At 42.2% G+C, this 22,712-nt stretch overlaps 1 protein-coding gene across 2 annotated transcripts in view; it reads right to left on the reverse strand.

Moving 5' to 3' along the window:
• Positions 1-22,712, reverse strand: part of LOC138446671 (ATP-binding cassette sub-family C member 4-like) — a 174,667-nt gene that overhangs the window by 143,752 nt on the left and 8,203 nt on the right. The window contains exons 4-7 of one of the 2 annotated variants that reach the window (XM_069601902.1): positions 7,055-7,279; positions 2,797-2,886; positions 1,599-1,762; positions 1,039-1,128 (exon numbers count right to left, since the gene is read on the reverse strand). In XM_069601902.1, coding sequence (XP_069458003.1) covers positions 1,039-1,128; positions 1,599-1,762; positions 2,797-2,886; positions 7,055-7,279 — 569 coding nt within the window. The remainder of the gene's footprint in view (positions 1-1,038; positions 1,129-1,598; positions 1,763-2,796; positions 2,887-7,054; positions 7,280-22,712) is intronic. The other variant, XM_069601903.1, reaches the window with a different exon arrangement.

A 22,712-nucleotide genomic window follows, 5' to 3' on the forward strand; every position in this document is an offset into this window, starting at 1 on the left:
CAAACACTAATATCTTAGAATCATTGCTTATTTGGAATTTGCAGTATTAAGAAGTATTTGGAATTTCATTTCTGTATAAGTAAGAATCATATGTATTTCAAGAAGATGGTAAATGGAAGAGCAGCTGAAAATGACATCTCTACTATTCCCCTTAACCCTCCTGCCACATATGGGGGCATGGAGGGGTAGTATTTAAATTTACCTTAATGTGAAAACTCGGTAAGACTTCTAAACCATTTAGTAAAAATGGGAAATAAAACAGTACAAACATACACTGTGATATATTAAAAAGAAAAGAACAACTTACCTTCTCAGTCTGGAAGTAAGGTCTATAAATGACTTTTCCCAAGCATTCATTTTTATTGTTTTGATGCCACTTATAACTTCACTCATGGTACTGATCCTGTCATCTGTGACAGCTGCAGTCTTACTCGTGAAGGGACAGACATGAGAGATGACCCTTAGTGACCACAGCCCAAATTTCTATGGCAGCACCAGTGGGCACAGGGAGGGACCAGGGATCAAATTATTTTCTATAGCTCTTTTGAGCTGACAACAAACATAGGCAAGTCCTATTCAAAGTACAAATTGAGAAAAACTTCAATTAGGAAGTCAACCATTCAGTCCAATTCAAGAAGTAACTTGGAGAACTTGCCATATCAGCTAAGGAAGACCTGAAATGAATCAGATACAACCCATCTTCCCAAGCAGGTTGTGCTTGGGCAGAGAAGGCAGAAAGGGTGTACCAGGAAGACAGTATCTATGATGTAAAAAAATAGTAAAATTCTGGGGAGCTGAAAAGATGGGGCTGTTAACTCCACTGGGAAAAGAGAGCAAGACAATCTTTAGAGACCTGGTAGCTTTGGAACAGAGCCTTGAAAGATAAGGAACATCTCTCCACAGCAAAGACAGGAAAGGAAATCTCAAATAGACAAAAATATCACATGTAAAGTCACACATAAAAAGAAAAAACTCAAGGAAAAAAATCTTCAAACAGCACAATACCTCCATCACCTGAAAACCCGGACAATGACCCACCTCCAACCCTCTGGGACCTGCTTCAGGTCTATCTCATCACCATCAGGCCCTTCACCACCAGCCACTGTTCTCTCACATATGCTGCTGGGACTGTGGGGTTTTATAAAAACATAATTAAGGTCAACCTTGCCTTTGGGGTGCCTATAACTTAATGGAAACATTGAAATAAAACAAAACATAAATACACTACCTGAAAGTGGCTCTAAAACAAGCTTAACAAAAATAAATGCAGCTAGAAATGGACCTGTAAAATTATTACTCTTTTTAATAATGTTTAAATAACTTGGACATTGGTAAATTCTTCTTAAGGACTCTCCACTTATTCAGGTACAGCGTCAGGAGGAGCCAGTAAGTGCCATCACCTTTTCTGTTTAAAGATCATCCTGCAGCTTAAGGCTGGAGCCTCCACTGGCTAAGCCTGAAGGGTCTGCAACCCATGCAAAGAAGAGACTAGAGAATGCATTGGTTTTGTTTTTGAACAGAAGCATCTACTTCATTCACAGACTGTGGATGTTACCAAGCATGTGTCACCTATTTTTTTAAACCAGTGTTTCTCTTACCGGAGTGATGAAAACAACTTTCCAAGGCAGCTTTGCAAAAGCAGAAGAATAATGAGAACCGCCATTCCAGCAAGACACGACATTCCTATTTCCATCCAGAGCAGGGCGGTCACGGCAATAGCCTGCAGTGGTCCCACCCACAGATAGTGCAAGAACATCGTTACCTTAAAAGAGAAAGACAAAGCCTTCTTGGGACTGTATACAATCAAAGTCAGTAAAGACACCGTGTAGAAACAATCTGCTCTGATAGAACAGACAAGAACCTAAACAAGGACATCTCAGTGGGTTTTAAACCTGCTAAAGCAGAAACCCATGTCCACCCCAGATGACACTGTTCCTGGCAGCACAGGGCCAGCTTCAGGGACATACAGGGAGAACCCGACCTGAAGGAAGATGTTGATTTTGTCTACACCACAAATGAGCTCAGGGCATCCCCAAACTCTCACTCCTCCCCATATTCAGCCCCCATCTCACTCTAGCACCCAAGAAAACCTTATATTATGATAAGTACCACACTCCCTAGTAATTATTTGTGTACTTACCTCCCTAATGGGCTGTGGTTTCTCCACAGCAAAAACTAAATCATATTCAACCTTGAAACTGAGTAGTGGCCTTACTTCATGCTTGATGAATGAATAACTGAAAGAGAAGTGTCTAGTACAACACAGATCTGACCCACAGCTACAAGGCCCTGGAGACTGTGATCTATTCATAAAGTCAGAGGAAAAAAGAGTGTGAGGGGACAGAAGAGAGTAGGCTGTGTCTGGCTGAGGGCCACCCACTTGGCATATTCCTCTCAGGCTCCCTATGTAGCAGGCACTGAACAGGGCACAGGGGAAAGAACAACCCCTGCCCACCAGGCCTTCATCAGCCAGAGGAGGAGAGAGACAGTTCAGCCAGCAACACTGACTCCACGTGCCAAGAAGGGCCATGCCAGGAGGACCCCTAGGGACACTCACTGAGCCGGGCAAGAACACTGCTGCCTGTCTATTACTAGAAAAACAAAACCCTCATCTACAGGACAACCCAGATTATTACATCTAAGTTGCACACAGAGGAAATGAGAGTTGGATAAAGAGAACACTTAAGTCCTCAACAGAACCCTGGCCAACACCCAGTGCTGGCACCTGGCATCCCAATAAGCAGAACCCAGTGAGAAGGATGGGACATGGAAGAGGATCCCTCAGGGGCAGCTCACCTGGTCAAACCTGTTCGCATCATTGGACAGCAGGTTGACTATCTGGCCTGTGGTGGTCTTCCCCATGGCCGAGCTACTCAGGCAAAGTGACTGAAATAAGACAGGGAGAGAGAGAATTGGATTCCTAAGGTGATACCAAGTCACTCTAAGAACATAACAAAATGAAGTGTGTTTTCCTGGGATCTTGCCTGGTGTCAGGATGACAGCAGGGCTCTAGGGACCCTCCTTCATCCTTCCTCCCCTCAGTCTGGCAGCAACCTCGGCCACAAGGACAGCAAAGGGAGGAGAGGGAGGTAGAAGCAAATCCCCCACCCAGTTTCTCAGTGAACTTGGACCTGCCTGAAGTCTAAAGGGTGTAGATTCAGACTTAGGGGTCAACTAAAGTAATTTTGAGGCAAATTATATGAGAGTGGAGAGACTGCATTAAGGAAATAAAATAAGAGACTTAGACTATAAATCTGGAATCGATCACTAATTCTGTGGGTGATGTCATTTTAACACTTTGGGTTTAGTTTCTTCATTCTAAAGAGTATGGAATCTTCATTCTGAAGAGTATGAAAGGGAATCTTCATTCCCTTTCATTCTGAAATGAGTATAATGCTTCCAGTCTTCTGAATTTAAAAAACACAGCCTGTGTTTCACAGTCCCTTTATTTGGCAAAAAAAAAAAAAAAACCCTCTGAAAGATGCCCTAGAAAGCTGAGGAACCTAAACAGACACCACGAGTTGCTTCAAAAAAGCATCAAGTGGAGGCTCTGATCCAAACAAAATGTCATGGTTCATAAAAACTTCTCATTTAGTCCTTGAGTTAAACAGAAAACTCAGCAATCAATGAATGTAAAACAGTATGGCTGTGATGGAAGACAGTATAGCAGTTCCTCAAAAAAGTAAACATACAATCAGCATCTAGTACAGCAAGACCACTTTTGCGGATGTACTCAAAAGAACTGAACACACAAACTTGATCTTTTTGCACACCTGTGTGCAAATGTTCACAAGAGCCAAAGGTGGAAATAATCCAAAAATCCACTGACAGATGAATGCATACAAACAATGTTGTATAGACCTATAATGGAATGTTATTCAGCCTTAAAAAGAAATTAAATTCTGGCACCGGCTTCAACATAGATGAACCTTGAAGACATTGTGCTACATGACATAAGCTAGACACAAAAGGTCAAACATTGTGTGATTCCACTTATACACAGCACCGAAAGTAGTTAAATTCGGAGAAGTAGAATGATGAGGGATGAGGGGAGGGAAGTTCTGAACAATGTGATACTTGATGTGAATAAACAGTGTACTTAAAAAGAGTTAAGATAGTAAATGTTTTATTGTGTATATTTTGCCACAATTTAAAAAATCAATGATCAAAAGCCAAAAGTAATTTTACCAAAGCTGTGAAAATGTGAATAAATGACAAGTCATTTTACATACGATTCCTCCTGAAAGATCATTCCAAGTTCAGCTGAAAAGCACTAAAATGCTGAATGGGGCATTTTAGGAAGCTGCAGATGTGCAGCCTTAAGGAGCTCCTAGACATGTGTTCCAGCCTGGAATCCATGGTGCAGACAAATTATGACTCTGAGCTTGGTAGCCATTCCATTTCTAACACCCACCCTGATTTCTTCCCAGGACCAGGGATTGGAAGTTGAATAAGAACCACAAACATTCAGAATTGCTCTGTAGCCCCAGATTTGCTGGTGCTAAGGAATCAGCCCATCTGTAACCTGCAAAAAAAAGTGTATTATTCTTGCACTTCAGCAGGATTCTAGATGCAAGGCTGGCGCTAGTGCTAAGTCACAACCCTGTGGACTGTAGCCCACCAGGCTCCTCTGTCCATGGGACTCTCCAGGAAAGAATACTGTAATGAGCTGCCATTTCCTTCCCCAGGGGATCTTCCTGACTCAGGAATTGAACCCAGGTCTCCTTCATTGCAGGCAGATTCTTTAACATCTGAGCTACCAGGGATGCCCTAGATGTAAGGCTAGGCACACGGAAATTTGTCTTTCCCACGTTTCTTGAATTTCAGATTTAGTCTATGGTTTAACCTCTAAAATTCCTGACTTCATACAGGGACAGTTCTTTCAGGCATAATCAAGCCAGCAAATGAACACCTTTTGGAGAAATTTACATTCACACAAGCATACATGCCAGGTCAGATCAGATTTCCCAAAGGTTATGTTCCAAAGTGTTAGTTGGAAATAAGAAAAACAAGTGGACTATGGCTCACCTGTACAGCAAAGAGTAAGCTTTGACTGAACTATCAGCTCACACCTAACTTAAGGCTTTCACATTATAGTTCTGGTGAGTTCCGTGCATATTCATGGGAACTAAGCATGATCTAGGAAGACAAACATCATTTGTGGGGAAATCTAAGTATTTGTCTGCTAAATGGTGGACTGCAAAAGAGACTAGGGCTTCTCTGGTGGCTCAGTGGTTAAAAATCTACCTTTCCTGGAGGAGGAAATGGCAATGCACTCTTATATTCTTGCCTGGGAAAGTCCGTAGACAGAGGAGCCTGGCGGGCTACAGTTCATGGGGCTACAGAGCACAACTTAGCGACTGAGCAAGCACACATATACACAGGATGACGATGGAGGACAAGGAAGACCCCTGACTAGAGTGTACGGGCACCGCTGCCATTTCCATGTCACCCAAGAGCAAACCTGCTCACGTGCAAGAGCCAAACACAGACTGTGAGATGTCAGGGCCCTGGATTCACACAGCCCTGACATTAATAAGACTCTGCTCAGGGAAAGAAGAGAAGACACCTTACATTTTGCAAAGAAAAACATTCCTAAGAAACAGAAGCTCTAGATAAGTAGCAACCAGGCAAAAGAAGCAATAACTTTGATTTAAATTGTTTGGTTTAGTTTCCAATAAGGATTTTTTAAATAAAAATTATATATATTTAAGGTGCACAACATGATGTTTTGTTAAAAATACACATTGGGAAATGATTTCTGTAGTAAAGCCAATTAATATATTCATCATCTCATGTAGTTATCATTTTGTGTATGTGAGATGAGCTCACTCTCAGCAACTTATAAGTATACAGTACAGTCAAGTAAGGATTTGAAAAAAAGCAAACAACCCAGAGCAACAAGATACACAGGAACAAGCTTATACAGAGTCTTTAGCTCCTGACATAGTGTATCTGTGGCAATTTCTACGTAAAGACACCTGAAATTCTTACTCTTTTTATATTAGCTAAGACCAGGATAAACTATGAAATAATTCTATGGTATTTCTCAATAGAAAGTCACTGAACACATCAAATCGGGTCTTATTAAAACTGATATAATGCATGCTAAAGACAAAAAGGAAATATTTAATTATGAAAATAATTTGAATGAACCGCCACAAATTCTCTCCAAAATTGCCAAGGACAATGGAAAATTTCAAGTTTTACCCCAAATATCCAACTATTTTCTTTAATACCATTAAAACAATCATAATTATATAATATAGTGAGTGAGTCTGTATATGGCCTAGATTCTATTTATATTTTTCTTTAGTTAACACAATTTTACTGAATATGAGTAAATGGGCCATATAAAAACATAATCATTCCCTTTCTCAAACACATTCTGTTTTCCTAGATTTAATTTTATAAATTAAATTTCTTAGATTTAATCCAATCACTGAAGTTCACTTTCAAATACAACTTTGATATAAACGAAGGTTTTAATGAACAACAACAACAAAATTTCCATCAATACTACTTTGGCATGAAAACACTGAAAATCAATGTGCTATTTTTGGTACATATTTTTAAATTAGATTTTGTTACAAATTTAGTAGATATTGTGTAACAGCCTATGACTAAAAGTCATCAAAGGCAGTCTTGACCTGATTTCAATAGAAAATTTTTTATTATACATTTGTAAAGTTTGCTTAAAGGACAACAAACTTGGCTTGATGCAAATAAGCTTCTCTGTTTCTGTTCAGTCACTCAGTCATGTCCAACTCTTTGCGGCCCTATGGACTGTAGCCTGCAAGGCTCTAGGGAATTCTCCTGGCAAGAATATTGGAGTGGGTTGCCCTTTTCTTCTCCAGGGGATCTTCAAGACCCAGAGATTGAACCTGTGTCTCCTGCATTGGCAGGTGGATTCTTTAACACTGAACCATCATCTGGAAGCCCTAGCAAAGTATAAATGATCCCAGTTACAAAATTTTTAACTTACAGAGAACTTTCCCAAAATATTTCTGATGCTCCAGGGGAGGAACACACCATGGTACCGAGTGGCACTCACCTTGCGGTAGATCATGTGGCACACGGCTACTCTCAGCCGCATCCCCACGCGCTGCATGTGGTAGAAGTACAAGTGGTGCAGAACGGCCCACACGAGCACGCAGGCGCTCAGCCCTGCCGCGTAGCCGTAGGCTTCGTGCAAAGCGGCAGAATCGGTGGGATCGTAGTTTTCAACATAGCTAACCATTTTCCCCAAAAATATGGGTTGAACTACTCTGGTGCCTTCCTAAAAGAAAAGAAAAGTCTTAATTAGAAATGTCAGTTTTTCTTTACACAAGATTTACTTTTTTAGCATTAGCATGCTAAAAATACATTTTGACAAAATGCTACATTCGTGGCTAATTTAAAAGAAAAATATGCAGATTCACTATCTCCTATAAGACAAGTAGACAACAGTTTTAACCTTAAGACAAAATTTTACATGCAAAAATAGTAAAGCCTTGCTGCTGCTGCTGCTGCTGAGTCGCTTCATTCGTGTCCGACTCTGTGCGACCCCAGAGACGGCAGCCCACCAGTCTCCTCAGCCCTTGGGATTCTCCAGGCAAGAACACTGGAGTGGGTTGCCATTTCCTTCTCCAACGCATGGAAGTGAAACGTGGAAGTCAAGTCGCTCAGTCGTGTTCGACTCTTCGCGACCCCGTGGACAGCAGCCCACCAGGCTCCTCCGTCCATGTGATTTGCCAGGCAAGAGTACTGGAGTGGGTATCATGCTTAGTGTAATGTGAATGCTCAGTAAATACCACAACCAGGCTCAATACCAACTGAGCCTTAAGATGAATAAGGGAAAAGGTGGCAGAAGAAGAGTAAGAAATCTGCTTCCATATGAGGAGGCCTGTTGGCACCTTGCCCATCCCCTGTATTCTTAATGTCCCAGCCCAATAGAAAGCCAGCCTGTTCACATATGGGAGACATGCTTTTATTACCTTCTTTGTGACTATGAACTGAGACACTGGCACAAACACATCCACTCTTTTCCATCCCAAACTCCACATGTCTGTAGGTCAAGGGAATGGAAACCAGCTTCAGCTGGAATACCACAAAGAAACCAGGCTTGGCAGCTCTACAGGCTCTCAGCTCCCGAGAGCACTGCCTCAATATGTCTCTACTCCCTAGAAGTTGGAATGTTCCTTGGAGTGAAAAATTAAATATGGTGGAGGTCAAGCTAAAAAATCCTAACTTCCATGGTTCTCCATCCACCATCCACTGCAGTTGGTGGTTGGGAAGAAATGTTCCCAATCATCTCTTCCCCAAGGCTAAACCAATTGACTCAGAGTGCACTGAGGCTTCCACTCTAAGTAAGACTTAGGGAAAGCAAGCTTCTTTCCCAAAGAAAAAGGCAAAGAAACAGCAACACCTACCCACCCTGCCAAACAGCCACTTTGCCCCCACACTTACTCTCTCCCTCTAGTCACTCCTTGAAGGTCTCTTTCTCCCCAGGTCCCCTTCTTTCTCCACCATCAAAGAAAACCAAACACTCAATGAATCCAAGTCACCAAAAGTAAACACCTTGACCCTCAACATCATTTCCTCCACAGACTTCTCAAAAGACAACATGTTAAAAGTTTGGAAGTCTTTGAGGAACAGGGCTCTTCCTTTCTCAGACATCCAGCATTACTAACACGGACAGGGGAAGCTTGGCTGACCTGACAGGTGTGATTTGCTAGCTCTTTTCTGTCTGAAGCTGAGGGACCCACACACAAGAGCAGGGAAGGAGAATCCATAACACCAAACACCAAAAAAACTAAGCATTTCCTGCTCAGACAACTAGTGCCTGATCAGGATATTTATCAAAAGATGTCCCCATCCCTCATATGGGGGTCTCATTAAACCTTAGCATTCCTGTCTTGTTCTACACAAATGGACACACACACATTCACAGGCTACACCAACTGCCTCTCCCTCCATGAAGTCATGGAAATTTTCATCTACTACAGATGATAAAGGGAACACTATTTAGTTGAAGAAGTATAAGTAAGATGATCAGACTGGAGTAAAATGATCAGTTCTGGCACATTTCCACCGTGTACTGTCACCCATCCCAAGAGGCATAGAGAGCTCATGGAAGAGTCCCTCATAAAATGGATTGTCAAACACACTGTTGATAGAGTTTCCTGAGATGGAAATGTGGAGGCTCACACAGAGAAGCAAGAATATCAAACTGTACACATGGGCAGTCCCGGCCCAGGTGTCACCAAGGGCAGTCCAGTGCTGGAGCCACAAACCACCAGAAGCCCAGCAGTAATATCTGCCATCCCAGACTTTCCTGAAACATGATTCTCTTTGGGAATCACTGTTGCCTGTTACTCAGCTCTCCATTTGAGCTAACATCCTTGTGATTACAGGAGAAAAAAAAAATAATGTCACTCACCAAACAGAGTATGGATAAAAGCAACAAATCCAGCAATAAAGAGTGTAAATAAAGGCAGGTCACTACTGCCCAGGCATATCTGGAGTTTTTCACTGAGAAACAATGTTTAATAACCCAGCTGAAGGACTTCCCTGGTGGTCCTTTAGCTGAGACTCCACACTCCCAACATAGGGGACCTTGGTTCTATCCGTGGTCAGGGAACTAGTTCCCACATGCAGAAACTAAGACCTGGTACAGCCAAAAAAAATAGAAAACAGTTGGAGAAATAGCCTCACTAAGGTATAATGCCAGTTCATGGCTCATATCTTCCACTCATCTGTGAATTCTTTTTATTCTTGACAATGATTATTATTTAATTGGGATAGAAAGTGTGTTATCTTTCAAAAAGATAACAAAGGATTTCAAACATGAACTGTTACTGATGCAGTTTGGGAGGAGAGTCATTTATTATTATTAAGCACTATTTTGGGACTTCCTCTGATGACTCAATGGTTAGGAATCCATCTCAATGCAGGAGTCACAGGAAATGCAGGTTTGATCCCTGAGTTGAGAAGATCCTCTGAGGAGGAAATGGCAACCCATTCCAGGATTATTGCCAGGGTAATCCCATGAACAGAGGAGCCTGGCAGGCTACAGTCCCGGGGGTCACAAAGGGTCAGACACGACTGAATGACAGAGCACACCTGCACAGCTGTGCCTCCAGCAAGGAGCAGCCACGGCAACTCAGAGAAGCAACGAAAAGTGCAATGCACAAGGAATCTCCATCCTGGCACAAGTTGCAACTATGGAAAGCAGAAAATGGATATTATGCTCCGCATGAAAACTAACAGGAAGTAAAAAACAATTTTCCAGTAATGGCTCTCAAACAGAAAAAATAGAAAGCAAAATAGGCAAAATAGTGAATAGCACAAAATTGTGAAAACAAAACCCCAAGTACATATAGAGAGTAAGAATACACATATTAAATATGATTCTACAAAGCTTCCAGAACACACAGGACAGAAGTCACTGAAGTCATCAAAGGTAGACTGAGTAGATCTGTCCCCTCCACACACAGGGAAAGGTTAGATGAACAGTCATTTAATAGGACAGCTGGCAGCAGCATTTATAATCTGTGAGTGTTTCCATTTCTGACATTTGGTAAAACTGCCTGAGGCAAACCAGGCAAAAGGTTTTCCAGCTACCAGAAGATTAACTCCTGCATATGCTCAATGTTCTGTTCCGAGTATTAACTCCAAGTGAAACAGTGGTGTGAACCCCAAGGTTAGACCAAATTCCAGAAGACTCTGCTTGTCTTGGAGAGTCTCTCAGAGAGGCAAGGAGTGGCTGTGGCTCACCCTGGGACACAAACACTGGGGATAGCCATTCCCAGGAGCTGCCCCACCACGTGTACACTGGTGTGGGCAGACACTATCAAGGAAACCTGTCATCTGTACATTCGCGATTCTCACCATCAACTAAAAAGAAATTAAACAACTGAGAAAATATTCATTATCAACCTTGAAGCTAATCATACTGAAATTTTCTTAATCAGCAGGAACAAGGTCAAACACTGCCCCTTTAGACCCTTCCTCTTTGACATAAATCTATGATCACATGTATATTCTTTCCACAAACCAATTGAGAATATAGTTCTTATTCTTTCACAAGAATTCTTCACAACTCTGAAATCGTAAAGGATCTTTAAAAGAGCAGAATTTAATACCACAACATCCATTATTCAGGATTCTCTGAGAGTCTGAGTCTCTGAGGCAGACTTTTCATTTTTGCCATGCCCTGTGGCATGCAGAATCTTAGTTCCCTGACCAGGGATCAAGAACCCTCACATCTGCACTGGGGGCATAGAATCTTAACCACCGGACTGTCAGGGAAGCTTGTGGTAGCCATTTCTTGACAGAGGCCTTAGTATTCAGCCTCCTGAAAGCACCTGATATTGGGTCCCACCTTTTGCTTCTTAGAATAACTTCTTACAGGGTTAGGTTAGAAACCAGAACTTCTGCAGTGGATAGAATTCCTTCTCCAAGTTAATGTACTTGAAACATTTCTCACCCAGTTTCCCCATATCTCATTCATGGAAATAAAAACACAAAAATAGAAACAAGCTAACAAAGAAAAACACTTGAGTGAAACATAAGCAGAAATGAGTGAGCTTGTAGGAAAAAAATTGAACAGGCAGTTAATCTTTAGAACTGGGGGAGTTCTAAAGTGGAGTTGAGAAAAATCTAGAGATAAGGAGGAAAAGCAGTAAATCTGGGAAATCATACCTACCAGCATTCTAGATATCCTAGCCTTCACTAATCTTTAACACAGTGGTCTTCATCCTGGCTGCACCTTAGCATCACCTGGCTGGGGATAAGGGCACTCTGATGCCTGAGGCCCAGCCTCCAGAAACTGGTTTAGGTTCAACTGATTAGTGATGAAGCCTGAAGATTCCTCTCCCTGGAAGATTCTGGATGCAGAAACTAACCCATGTAAGCATCTGCTAAACTCCACTCTTGCACTGTCTTGGCATCTGAGCCTGGAATGGCTACAGACCTACTCTGAAGGAATTACAATGATCACAGACTTTTAATCAGAGTTCCATGGCACATTTCATGCTTCCAGAAAAATCCTTATAAATCCAAGTCCAGAGATTACAGTATTGAAATTGAAAATTTTCATTCTGCACACTAGAAATAATTAAATTTTAGATAAAACTATATTTAAAAAACATCAATAAGAAGATGAGTCAAAATTAGCCTGGAAAGTTATCCCTAAAAGGAGAAGGAGAATTAGAATAGAGGCAACGAGGATATCAGCCTTCTTTAAAAGTAGCCTTGTCTTGATTTTGGAATCATGAAAACATTATACAGAATTATAATCATAAAAGAACTAATTTTTTAAAAAGCAATTCCTAAAATTTCAAAGTAAATTTAAATAAAAGTACCTAAATATCTACCCATCCTGTTGGTTCACAGAGCAATACAAAAGGAACTATCAAAAGTGATTTTAAACAAAACAAGTTGAAAACACATTCTCTGCATCACACACCCACATGAAGACAATATGAACTGCAAAAAGATAAATCTTGTTATGTTTTCAGAAGTCACATTATAAGGTAAAGCAAATGAATAATTATGTTGATATCAATGAGAATTATGCTTAGACTTGGGACAAAGAGAATAGATGATGGGAGAAAAGAGATACAGATGTAAGCACACTAAGATGAAGTAAAAACACTAGTGTCCTGCATCTGACTTGGATTGGAAACACCTATGTAAACATATTTGTTTACCTTAAAAAAATGTATTCTGACTTGGTCTAATGAAAAAAAGCCAAGAAACAATAAACAAGAACAATAAGCCCCTCTAGCACCCAGACTATAGTCTTTAAATACCATTTCACACTAAAAGAAGAAAAGGCTGCTTGGAGAAATGGTTGATTCCAGGGCTGAACAAATGCTGTACAAAATGAACTAGAAACATCCTGTCACACCAGAAACCAAAAAAAAAAAAAAAACAAAACAAACAAAAAAGACATTAAAAAAAAAAAAGAAAGAAAAAAAACTAGCCAAGACTTCTAGAGTATGTGCAAAAGACTTAGGACCCAACCTGAATAGACTCCCACTGCCCAAAGATGGCCAAAGGTTGACACAACATAACAAATGAAATGGACTGAAGCAGATCAGAAATGCTTAAATCCATGAGCTCAAACTGACATTCACAAAACCAAACCAAACAAACAACCATGAGAACTCACTAGCCCCTCTCTTCACTAGAGGAGAACCAATTCATCATCTTGAAAACAGGTTTTAAAAACTGAAAAAATTATTTTCCCCTACCCTCCCAATAAATACTATCAGTTCAGTTCAGTTCAGTTCAGACTCTCAGTCGTGTCCGACTCTTTGCAACCCCATGAATTGCAGCACGCCAGGCCTCCCTGTCTATCACCAACTCCCGGAGTTCACTCAGACTCATGCCCATCGAGTCAGTGATGCCATCCAGCCATTTCATCCTCTGTCATCCCCTTCTCCTCCTGCCCCATTCCCTCCCAGCATTAGAGTTTTTTCCAATGAGTCAACTCTTTGCATGAGGTGGCCAAAGTACTGGAGCTTCAGCTTCAGCATCATTCCCTCCAAAGAAATCCCAGGGCTGATCTTCAGAATGGACTGGTTGGATCTCCTTGCAGTCCAAGGGACTCTCAAGAGTCTTCTCCAACACCACAGTTCAAAAGCATCAATTCTTCAGCACTCAGCCTTCTTCACAGTCCAACTCTCACATCCATACATAGCCTTGACTAGACAGACCTTAGTCAGCAAAGTAATGTCTCTGCTTTCAAATATGCTATCTAGGTTGGTCATAACTTTTCTTCCAAAGAGTAAGCGTCTTTTAATTTCATGGTGTTAACCAAGGAGCTTAAAACATCTCCATTTTGCAACTCTTAATAAATTAAGGGACCTTGAGCAAGGATCATGAATAGCTCCAACATCACACACACACACACACACATACACACCAAAGATGTTATGTACCTCATAACGGATATATACAACCCTACCTCCTACATAGACAAAAGGGGTGAAGAAAATCCAAATGAGCTACATCAAACTTCTAGACCTAAACACCAACCTAAGGTGCCAGAGGAACATGTGAATTGACACAGTGAGAGATGCAATCAGCCAAATCCAGGCTGTGGGAATATCTACAGGACAAACAACCTAGAGGCACGGGATGGAAGGGAACAGAAAGGCAATCCGTATAACCTGTGTCAGCCAAGTGTACCTTATTTAATACTGCTTCCAACAGAAGAGGAGGAAAAGACAACTGTGAGCGCTGGCTAGACACTAATGATATTAAAGTTAATATTTTTGAATAATAATAATAATGTTTATGCTAAATGTGTTTAGTGGGGGGAGATTCCATATCTTTTAAAGATACATACTAAAATACTTATGGATAAAAATGATATGATGTCTTGAAACTGCTTTAAAATAATCTTGGGAAATGAGGGTGAGTTTCAGATGAATCAAGACTGCTCTTTATGGCAATTATTGCAGCTGACTTAGGGTGACATAGACGCTTATTTCCCTTTACCCTTCTGAGTTCTTAGCTGAGGATCTCTGTAATAAATGACAGAATAGCAGGACAAAATCAAACAGAAGTTTATTAACATGTATATTTCTGATACACATGTGAAATATCAAGAAGAACTGAGTAACTCCCTGAGATGGCCCAAGCCACCACCTTAAATACCATCCCCAGCTAAAGACAAAAGAAAAGGTGATGGGGCGCCTATGAGAGGTTAATAGGAAAAGCAGCTTAAACTACACTAGAGTTGTGTTTGTTATGCAGATTTCATTCTTTCTGAAGACTGTCCTTCAACAGGATTCTGCTGTGATTTAGAGCCATCCTTCTTTTTCTGGTACAGAGAGGGAGACACCTTTACAAATGGAGATTCCTTTATCAGTGTAGCTGTCCCTCAGAAGAGTAACTTCTACTCCGTCTTCAGAGTTTCTCCTGTGTCTATTTCTGAAAAACACAATCAACTCACAACAATCTTCCTACCAGAGAGCCCTACTCTGGAGTGACACATTGTGTTACCTTTCATTCTATTTTTGCATTTTTGAAATGTTTTTAAAAATCTACAGGAAATTAAAAACAAAACAAAAAGCACTATAGAAAGCAGTTGACAGAGGAGCACAGAGCTGTTGCTAGAAAAGCAGCTCCTCCTGGCTCTGAGCCTCAGTGGAGGCTGTGGGAGGAGACGATAGAACACAGAGAACACGGGTCTAGCAGTCAGAACACTGTGCCTCGGGGACCAGATCGGCCACCTGCCAGTCACATGACCCCGAGCCCATCGTGTGCCCTCCTGGGCCTCCGGGTCTTTATCTGTGAAAATACCGGCCTTGCCTCCCTCAGAGGAATCCTGGGACAGCTAAACGAGATACAACAGCTCAGAGAGCTCTGAAACCACCATAAAAACAAGGGTTTTTCATCACTTTTATTATTAGAAGTCCCAGTAAGAGAATTACTCTATTCTTAATGGCAGAGCCTGGTTTCACAAAGGGCCTGGAGAACTCATTGTTGCTCACAGATGGTCACAGGTGAATAAGAACTCTTGAGAAAAGCCATGTGTAAAGCCAAATTTTCTAGACTGCAATTAAAGTTTCACTTCTAAGCAGATTGCTAAAATTTTTAATCATTATGAATGCAATCTTTTAAAAAGAGTCTCCTACCTCCCTGACTACATAAAGAAAATGGATTGAGGGGGGTGGAGGAAACAAGTGAAATAGATGAGGGAACTTAAGAGGCACAAACTCCAAATTATAAAATAAGTAAAAGGGGATCAGGGGCAAAAAAGTAAATATATAAAAGTTAAAAAATAAATAAATCACAGGATTATAATATACAGCATAGGAAATATATTCAATAATATTGGAATAACTTTGTATGGTGACACTTGGTAACTAAACTTATCATGTACTGTATGAGATCCAACCAGTCCATTCTGAAGGAGATCAACCCTGGGATTTCTTTGGAAGGAATGATGCTAAAGCTGAAGCTCCAGTACTTTGGACACCTCATGCGAAGAGTTGACTCATTGGAAAAGACTCTGATGCTGGGAGGTATTGGGGGCAGGAGGAGAAGGGGACGACCCAGGATGAGATGGCTAGATGGCATCACGGACTCAATGGATGCGAGTCTGAGTGAACTCCGGGAGATGGTGATGGACAGGGAGGTCTGGCGTGCTGCAATTCATGGGGTCGCAAGGAGTTGGACACGACTGAGCGACTGAGCTGAACTGAACTGATGTATACCAGAAACTAATATAACATTCTAAGCCAATCATACTTCAATTTAAAAAATTCTTTTAACTTTACATTAAAAACTTACATATGCTTAGAAAAAGAAAAGAAGTTGGATATAAGCCCTAATTTATAACTCAAGGTCATCACTGTGGGTATTACTGACACCTAATGGCTAACATGATGCTCTCAGGAACCAGCAGGGCACACGCAGCAGGTCTGCTCAGCAAATCCCCATCCACTCTGCTCAAGGCCCCCTCCTCCTCTCCTGCTGTGTGGTCCTCAGTGGTTGCTCTCAGCCCGCAGTATCTCTGCCATCAGCAGCCACTCCTCAGCCTCCTGGGTTGAGCAAAGGGAGGGACACATTTATTGGGGAATAAATGCAAAGACCACTCAGCTCTCGAGGAACCAGCCGTGAGTCAAGGCACAAGTCCACTTTGGGACACAGAGGATTCTGTTTACTTCCTGCCCATCAGCTGAGCTCCAAAGGGAAGATGTATACACATATGGGCTTCCCCACAGCCTCCACTTGGACCAGAGACCATCAGCAAAAGTGGTCTCAGACAAAAGCCAAGTGTCTGGACAAGGCCGGGCCACATCTAAGGGTCCTGGGAAGAGGACATAACTCCCAGCCACTCCTCCCCTCTCAGAAGACTGTGTGAACCCACTTTGTCTCTCTGAGGTCACCCCACTTACACACCAGCAGGTAGAGACCTCACGTCTCAGAGAGAAGCCCTAATGACCTGGAGATGGTCTCCGTGTCTCTGGCCCAGGAAGAAACTTCAGGCTCCTCCTCTCCACCCTGAGAGCCCTGGGCATGCGGAAACCTGTCCTCCCCACCCGCAGTCCCCATGAAGGTACACACAGGGGCTAGGGTGCTAGGAATTCTCTGACTGTTCTTTTCTAATTAGCATTGACCTGCAAGGGCTCCACAGCCTGGTACCTGTTTCTCCGAGTGGTAAAGACACTCCTCAGTTCTCATAGGACAGAGGTTTTCATATTTCAGAATCCTAAGAGTCTCACCCTGGACTGGCGTCACCCTGCTTTTTCTCACTGGTGCTGCCAGGAGTACCTGGGAGGCCCTGCTTGTGCTGTGGGTGGAAAGAGCACACTGCTTGGGATCATGGATGATCCACGGGGCATTCTGTACACCGGAGGAATTGAAAAAGGGCTGGAGATCTAAAAGGAAACATATTTGTGTTTTAGAAAATCCTGGGCTGAGTTTAGATCTTTCATTATCAAAAATATAAAGACCAACAAGCAGTACAGATAGATCACAACATGGACATTTGCTTCATAAAATCAATTTAAGTAACTAGTACTGCTACTGCTACTAGTACTAGTAGTACTGCCACACAGAGGAGCCCCTACACTCAAGGTCCTCTACTCCCACTTCTCTGCCATGACCACCCAAAAACCAATCTCCTAAAAGAGGGCCCAGGGCTCTACCAGCTGCCCCTTATGCAGCCCCAGGCCTGGCTTTCCTGGATCCCCAGCAGGAAGTATTACTGGATCCAGAAAACTCTGAAATCAACACTCCCAGCACCACAGTGGGGCGAATTCCCTCTCAGGAAGAACCCCAGATCCTGCGGCCTCTCCCTCTATGTCTGCTTCTCCCATGAACTGCCACAGCCAAGACCCAGGACTCATATTAGGATGGGATCCATTCGAGGTTTAGCAACCGCGCCTAAGGAGCCGACAGCCCAGGACAGCCAGAAAATCCACATGGGCTATGCTATGAGACCCACTTGCCTTCAAGCCTCTTTATCATCTGGTACCAAAGAGAAACTAGAGAACCAGGGACAGCAGAGAAAGACCTGCTCCAGGATATGATCCAACGTTAAACCTGGAGGCCACTCATCCAACCAGGCACCTGGCATGAGCCACAGGCAGACACTGAGGCCCCAGGGTTTCCACACAAGCAGAATTCATGAGAACTCACCCAGGACGGAAACCTGCAATGGAGGGTGCATGAGTTCTCCACAATTCATGGTGAAGCTGGAGCTCCTCCCCATGGCGGGCTGTGGCTAGCTGACCTGGCCCATGGGGAGGGAGCAGCCCAGGGAAGGGAGTGATCTTGGAAGCTCTGGCAGCTCCAGCCCAGACACAGGACCCCAGGTTCTGTTCCACAGGAAGGAGATGATCCTTTCCCAGGAAAGCATTTATCATATGTGACCTGGGAACGTCAACAATTACTTGCTGAGCAACTGTCAAATGTCTTATGTTATTCTGGGCTCCAGTCCAAATTTGAGTGAGTAATAGTCACTCAGTCATGTTTGATTCTTTACGACCCCGTGAACTGGACACTGCCAGGCTCCTCTGTTCATGGAATTCTTCAGGAAGGAATACTGGAGTGGGTTGCCATTTTCTTCTCCAGGGTATCTTCCTGATGCAGGGATTGAACAAGGGTCTCCTGCCGGGGGCCAGCGTGAGGAATTCCGCCCATGGCAAAGGTCATGAGGAAGGAGGCTTGGCATACACAAAGGAGTGATCAAGCCTCAGGAAACCCCCTGTTCCCGAGCATCTAACCCCAAAGCCAGAGTCTGTTTTATGCTCTCACCTACACCTCTGATTTTACGGGGGGCTCTCCCCCATAACCATTTCTCTTGGAGAAGGAGTAAACGTGCAGCTCCAAGGCAATAAAAATTCTTGGGCGTGACAAGACTGTTTCAGCATACGGACTGCTCTGAAGGTTATCTAGCCCACCTGTATAGGTTTGTCCGGCCACATGTGATTGTTTACAGCCTCCAAATCTGAGAGACATGAGATGTTTTGGGCTTACTAAAGGCAAATTATTTTGGGGAGTTAGAAATTATTAGTATAGTGGGTTGGTTAGGAATTATATTGGTGAAGGGTTTTTCATTTGTTGTGTCAATAATTGCTGCTAATTCCCTGCTCTGGGTGGGACAAGGATGTCTTAGGTCAAACCTCTCTGCTGACAGACTAGCTTGTGTGACAGGATTATCCATACTCCTGCCACATGATTTTTACTACCTCTCAACCATAAACAGCACAGAGAGTTTTGGAGTATTTTGAGAGTCTTAATTAGCATAGGGCTTTTTCTTCTTGTTGAGTCAATGATTGCCGCCAGGCCTCCATATCCTTAGGCACCTGGGAATATATTAATCAATATATTTGGAATATAGAAAAGGAAATATAGTAGTTTTTGATGTTAGCAATACTAGACTTTTTGAGTTAATGGATTTTCTCTTTTGTAATAGATCACTGTACTTTGTTATAAATCACTGTGTCCTTGCTGTGTAAAAATGTAACTTTATCATATCTTAAGACTAAATAGATCTTAAGGGGAGCATTGATGAAAGGATTTTCATTTGTTGGGCTGATGTTTGCTGCTAAATCTCCATGTTCCCTACCCTTATAATGAATATAACTAACATATAGGAGAAATAAGTATTAACCTTTAAGCATATAGGAGAAATAAATATTAACCTTTAAGACTAATCATGTTAACCTTGGGTTAAATAAATTCCTTTCTTGATTATAACTCACTACACCCTCACCCTATAGGAATGTAACTTTATTTGGAGGGTGGTGCCTGGTTTAAGAAAAAACACCCTTGGAAGAAATAAGTTTTTTGGTTATCAGAAAGAAAGGATCATAAAATGTCAGCAGGTCTCTCTCATGGCCAGAAGATGATGTACCTTTTTTTATGCATTTATGTGAAGCACCTGATTTTGATAAAGGTCAGGACTGCTGACCCCCGCGTGACTCTGTATTCATCCCTATGTGTAACAAAAGGTATATAAGCAAACCCAAAAATAAAGAAATCGGATCAGTTTCCGGAAAGACTGATTCCCCCATGTCGCTTCTTTCTTGCTCCCGTTTTTCTGGCTGAATTCCCATCTGGAGCATGGATGCTATTCCATGTAATCCAAGTTATTCAGCCTCCTTTTCTCCACTAATCTTCCTACTGCACTATCCATTTCTAATCTCTCTATATCTGTGATTAAATATGTATTTTTCCAAAAACGCCGACTCCGTCCCCCCACCTTCGAATCACCCTGGATCCACCGGGGCTGGACCCCGGCAGTCTCCTGCACTGCAGGCAGATTCTTCTGAGCACCAGGAGGTTCAGTTCAGTTCAGTCACTCAGTCGTGTCCGACTCTTTGTGACCCCATGGACTGCACCATGCTGGGCCTCCCTTTCGATTACCAACTCCGAGAGTATACTCAAACTAATGCCCATTGAGTCAGTAATGCCATCTAGCCATCTCATCCACTGTCATCCTGATCTCCTCCCAAATTCCCAGCATCAGGATCTTTTCCAATGACTCAGTTCTTCAAATCAGGTGCACAAAGTATTGGAGTTTAAGCTTCAGCATCAGTTCCAATGAATATTCAGGACTGATTTCCTTTAGGGTGGACTGGTTGCATCTTCTTGCAGTCCAAAGGACTCTCAAGAGTCTTCTCCAACACCACAGTTCAAAAGTATCAATTCTTTGGTGCTCAGCTTTCTTGATAGTCCAACTCTAACATCCATACATGACTACTGGAAAAACCATAGCTTTGCTAGATGGACCTTTGTTGCCAAAGTAATGTTTCTGCTTTTTGATATGCTGTCTAGGTTGGTCATAACTTTTCTTCCAAGGAGCAAGCATCTTTTAATTTCATGGCTGCAGTCACCATCTGCAGTGATTTTGGTTCATGTACTATTGAAGCATGGCTTGGAGAATTTTGAGCATTACTTTACTAGCATGTGAGATGAGTGCAATTGTGCGGTAGTTTGAGCATTCTTTGGCCTTGCCTCTCTTTGGGACTGGAATGAAAACTCACCTTTTCCAATCCTGTGGCCACTTCTGAGTTTTCCAAATTTGCTTGCATATTGAGTGCAGCACTTTCATAGCATCATCTTTTGGGATTTCAAATAGCTCAACTGGAATTCCACCACCTCCAGTAGCTTTCTTCTTAGTGATGCTTCCTAAGGCCCACTTGACTTCACCTTCCAGGATATCTGGCTCTAGGCTAGTGATCACATCACTGTGATTATCTGGGTCATGAGGATCTGTTTTGTGTAGTTCTTCTCTGTATTCTTACAACCTCTTCTGCTTCTGTTAGATCCACACAATTTCTGTCCTTTATTGTGCCCATCTTTGTATGAAATGTTCCGCTGGTATCTGATTTTCTTGATGAGATCTCTAATCTTTCCCATTCTATTGCTTTCATCTCTTTCTTTGCATTGATCACTGAGGAACTCTTTCTTATCTTTCCTTGCTATTCTTCCGAACTCTGCGTTCAAATGGGTATATCTTTCCTTTTCTCCTTTGCTTTTTTGCCTCTCTTCTTTTCACAGCTATATGTAAAGCTTCCTCAGACAACCATTTTGCCTTCTTACATTTCTTTTTCTTGAGGATGGTCTTGGTCCCTGCCTCTAGTACAGTGTCATGAACCCCCATCCATAGTTCCTCAGGCACTCTGTCTATCAGATCTAATCCCTTGAATCTATTTCTCATGTCTACTGTATAATCGTAAAGGATTTTATTTAAGTCATACCTGAATGGTTTAGTGGTTTTCCCTACTTTCTTCAATTTAAGTCTGAATTTGGCAATAAGGACTTCATGATCTGAGCTACAGTCAGCTCCCAGTCTTCTTTTGCTGACGGTATACAGTTTCTCCATCTTTGCTGGCAGAGAATATAATCAATCTGATTTCGCTGTTGGCCACCTGGTGATGTCCATGTGTAGAGTCTTCTCTTGTGTTGTTGGAAGAGGGTGTTTGCTATGACCAGTGCATTCTCTTGGCAAAACTCTGTTGCCTTTGCCCTGCTTCATTCTGTATTCCAAGGCCAAATTTGCCTGTTACCCCAGGTATCTCTTGACTTCCTACTTCTGCATTCCAGTTCCCTATAATGAAAAGGACGTCTTTTTTGACTGTTACTTCTAGAAAGGCTTGTAGGTCTTCAGAGAATCATTCAACTTCAGCTTCTTCAGCATTACTGGTTGGGGCATAGGCTTGGATTACTGTGATATTCAGTGGTTTGCCTTGGAAATGAACAGAGATCATTCTGTCATTTTTGAGATTGCACCCAAGAACTGCATTTTGGACTCTTTTGTTGACTATGATGGCTACTCCATTTCTTCTAAGGGATTCTTGCCCACAGTAGTAGATATAATGGTCATTTGAGTTAAATTCCCCATTCCAGTCCATTTTAGTTTGCTGATTCCTAAAATGTTGATGTTCACTCTTGCCACCTCCTGTTTAACTACTTTCAATTTGCCGTGATTCATGGACCTAACATTCCAAGTTCCTATGCAATATTGCTCTTTATAGCATCAGACTTTACTTCCATCACCAATCACATCCACAACTGTGTGCTATTTTTGCTTTGGCTCTGTCTCTTCATTCTTTCTGGAGTTATTTCTCCACTGATCTCCAGTAGCATATTGGGCACCTACCGACCTGAGGAGTTCATCTTTCAGTGTCCTATCTTTTTGCCTTTTCATACTGTTCATGGGGTTCTCAAGGCAAGAATACTGAAGTGGCTTGCCA

Source organism: Ovis canadensis, chromosome 10 (assembly GCF_042477335.2).
Source record: "Ovis canadensis isolate MfBH-ARS-UI-01 breed Bighorn chromosome 10, ARS-UI_OviCan_v2, whole genome shotgun sequence".
Lineage (NCBI taxonomy): Eukaryota > Metazoa > Chordata > Mammalia > Artiodactyla > Bovidae > Ovis > Ovis canadensis.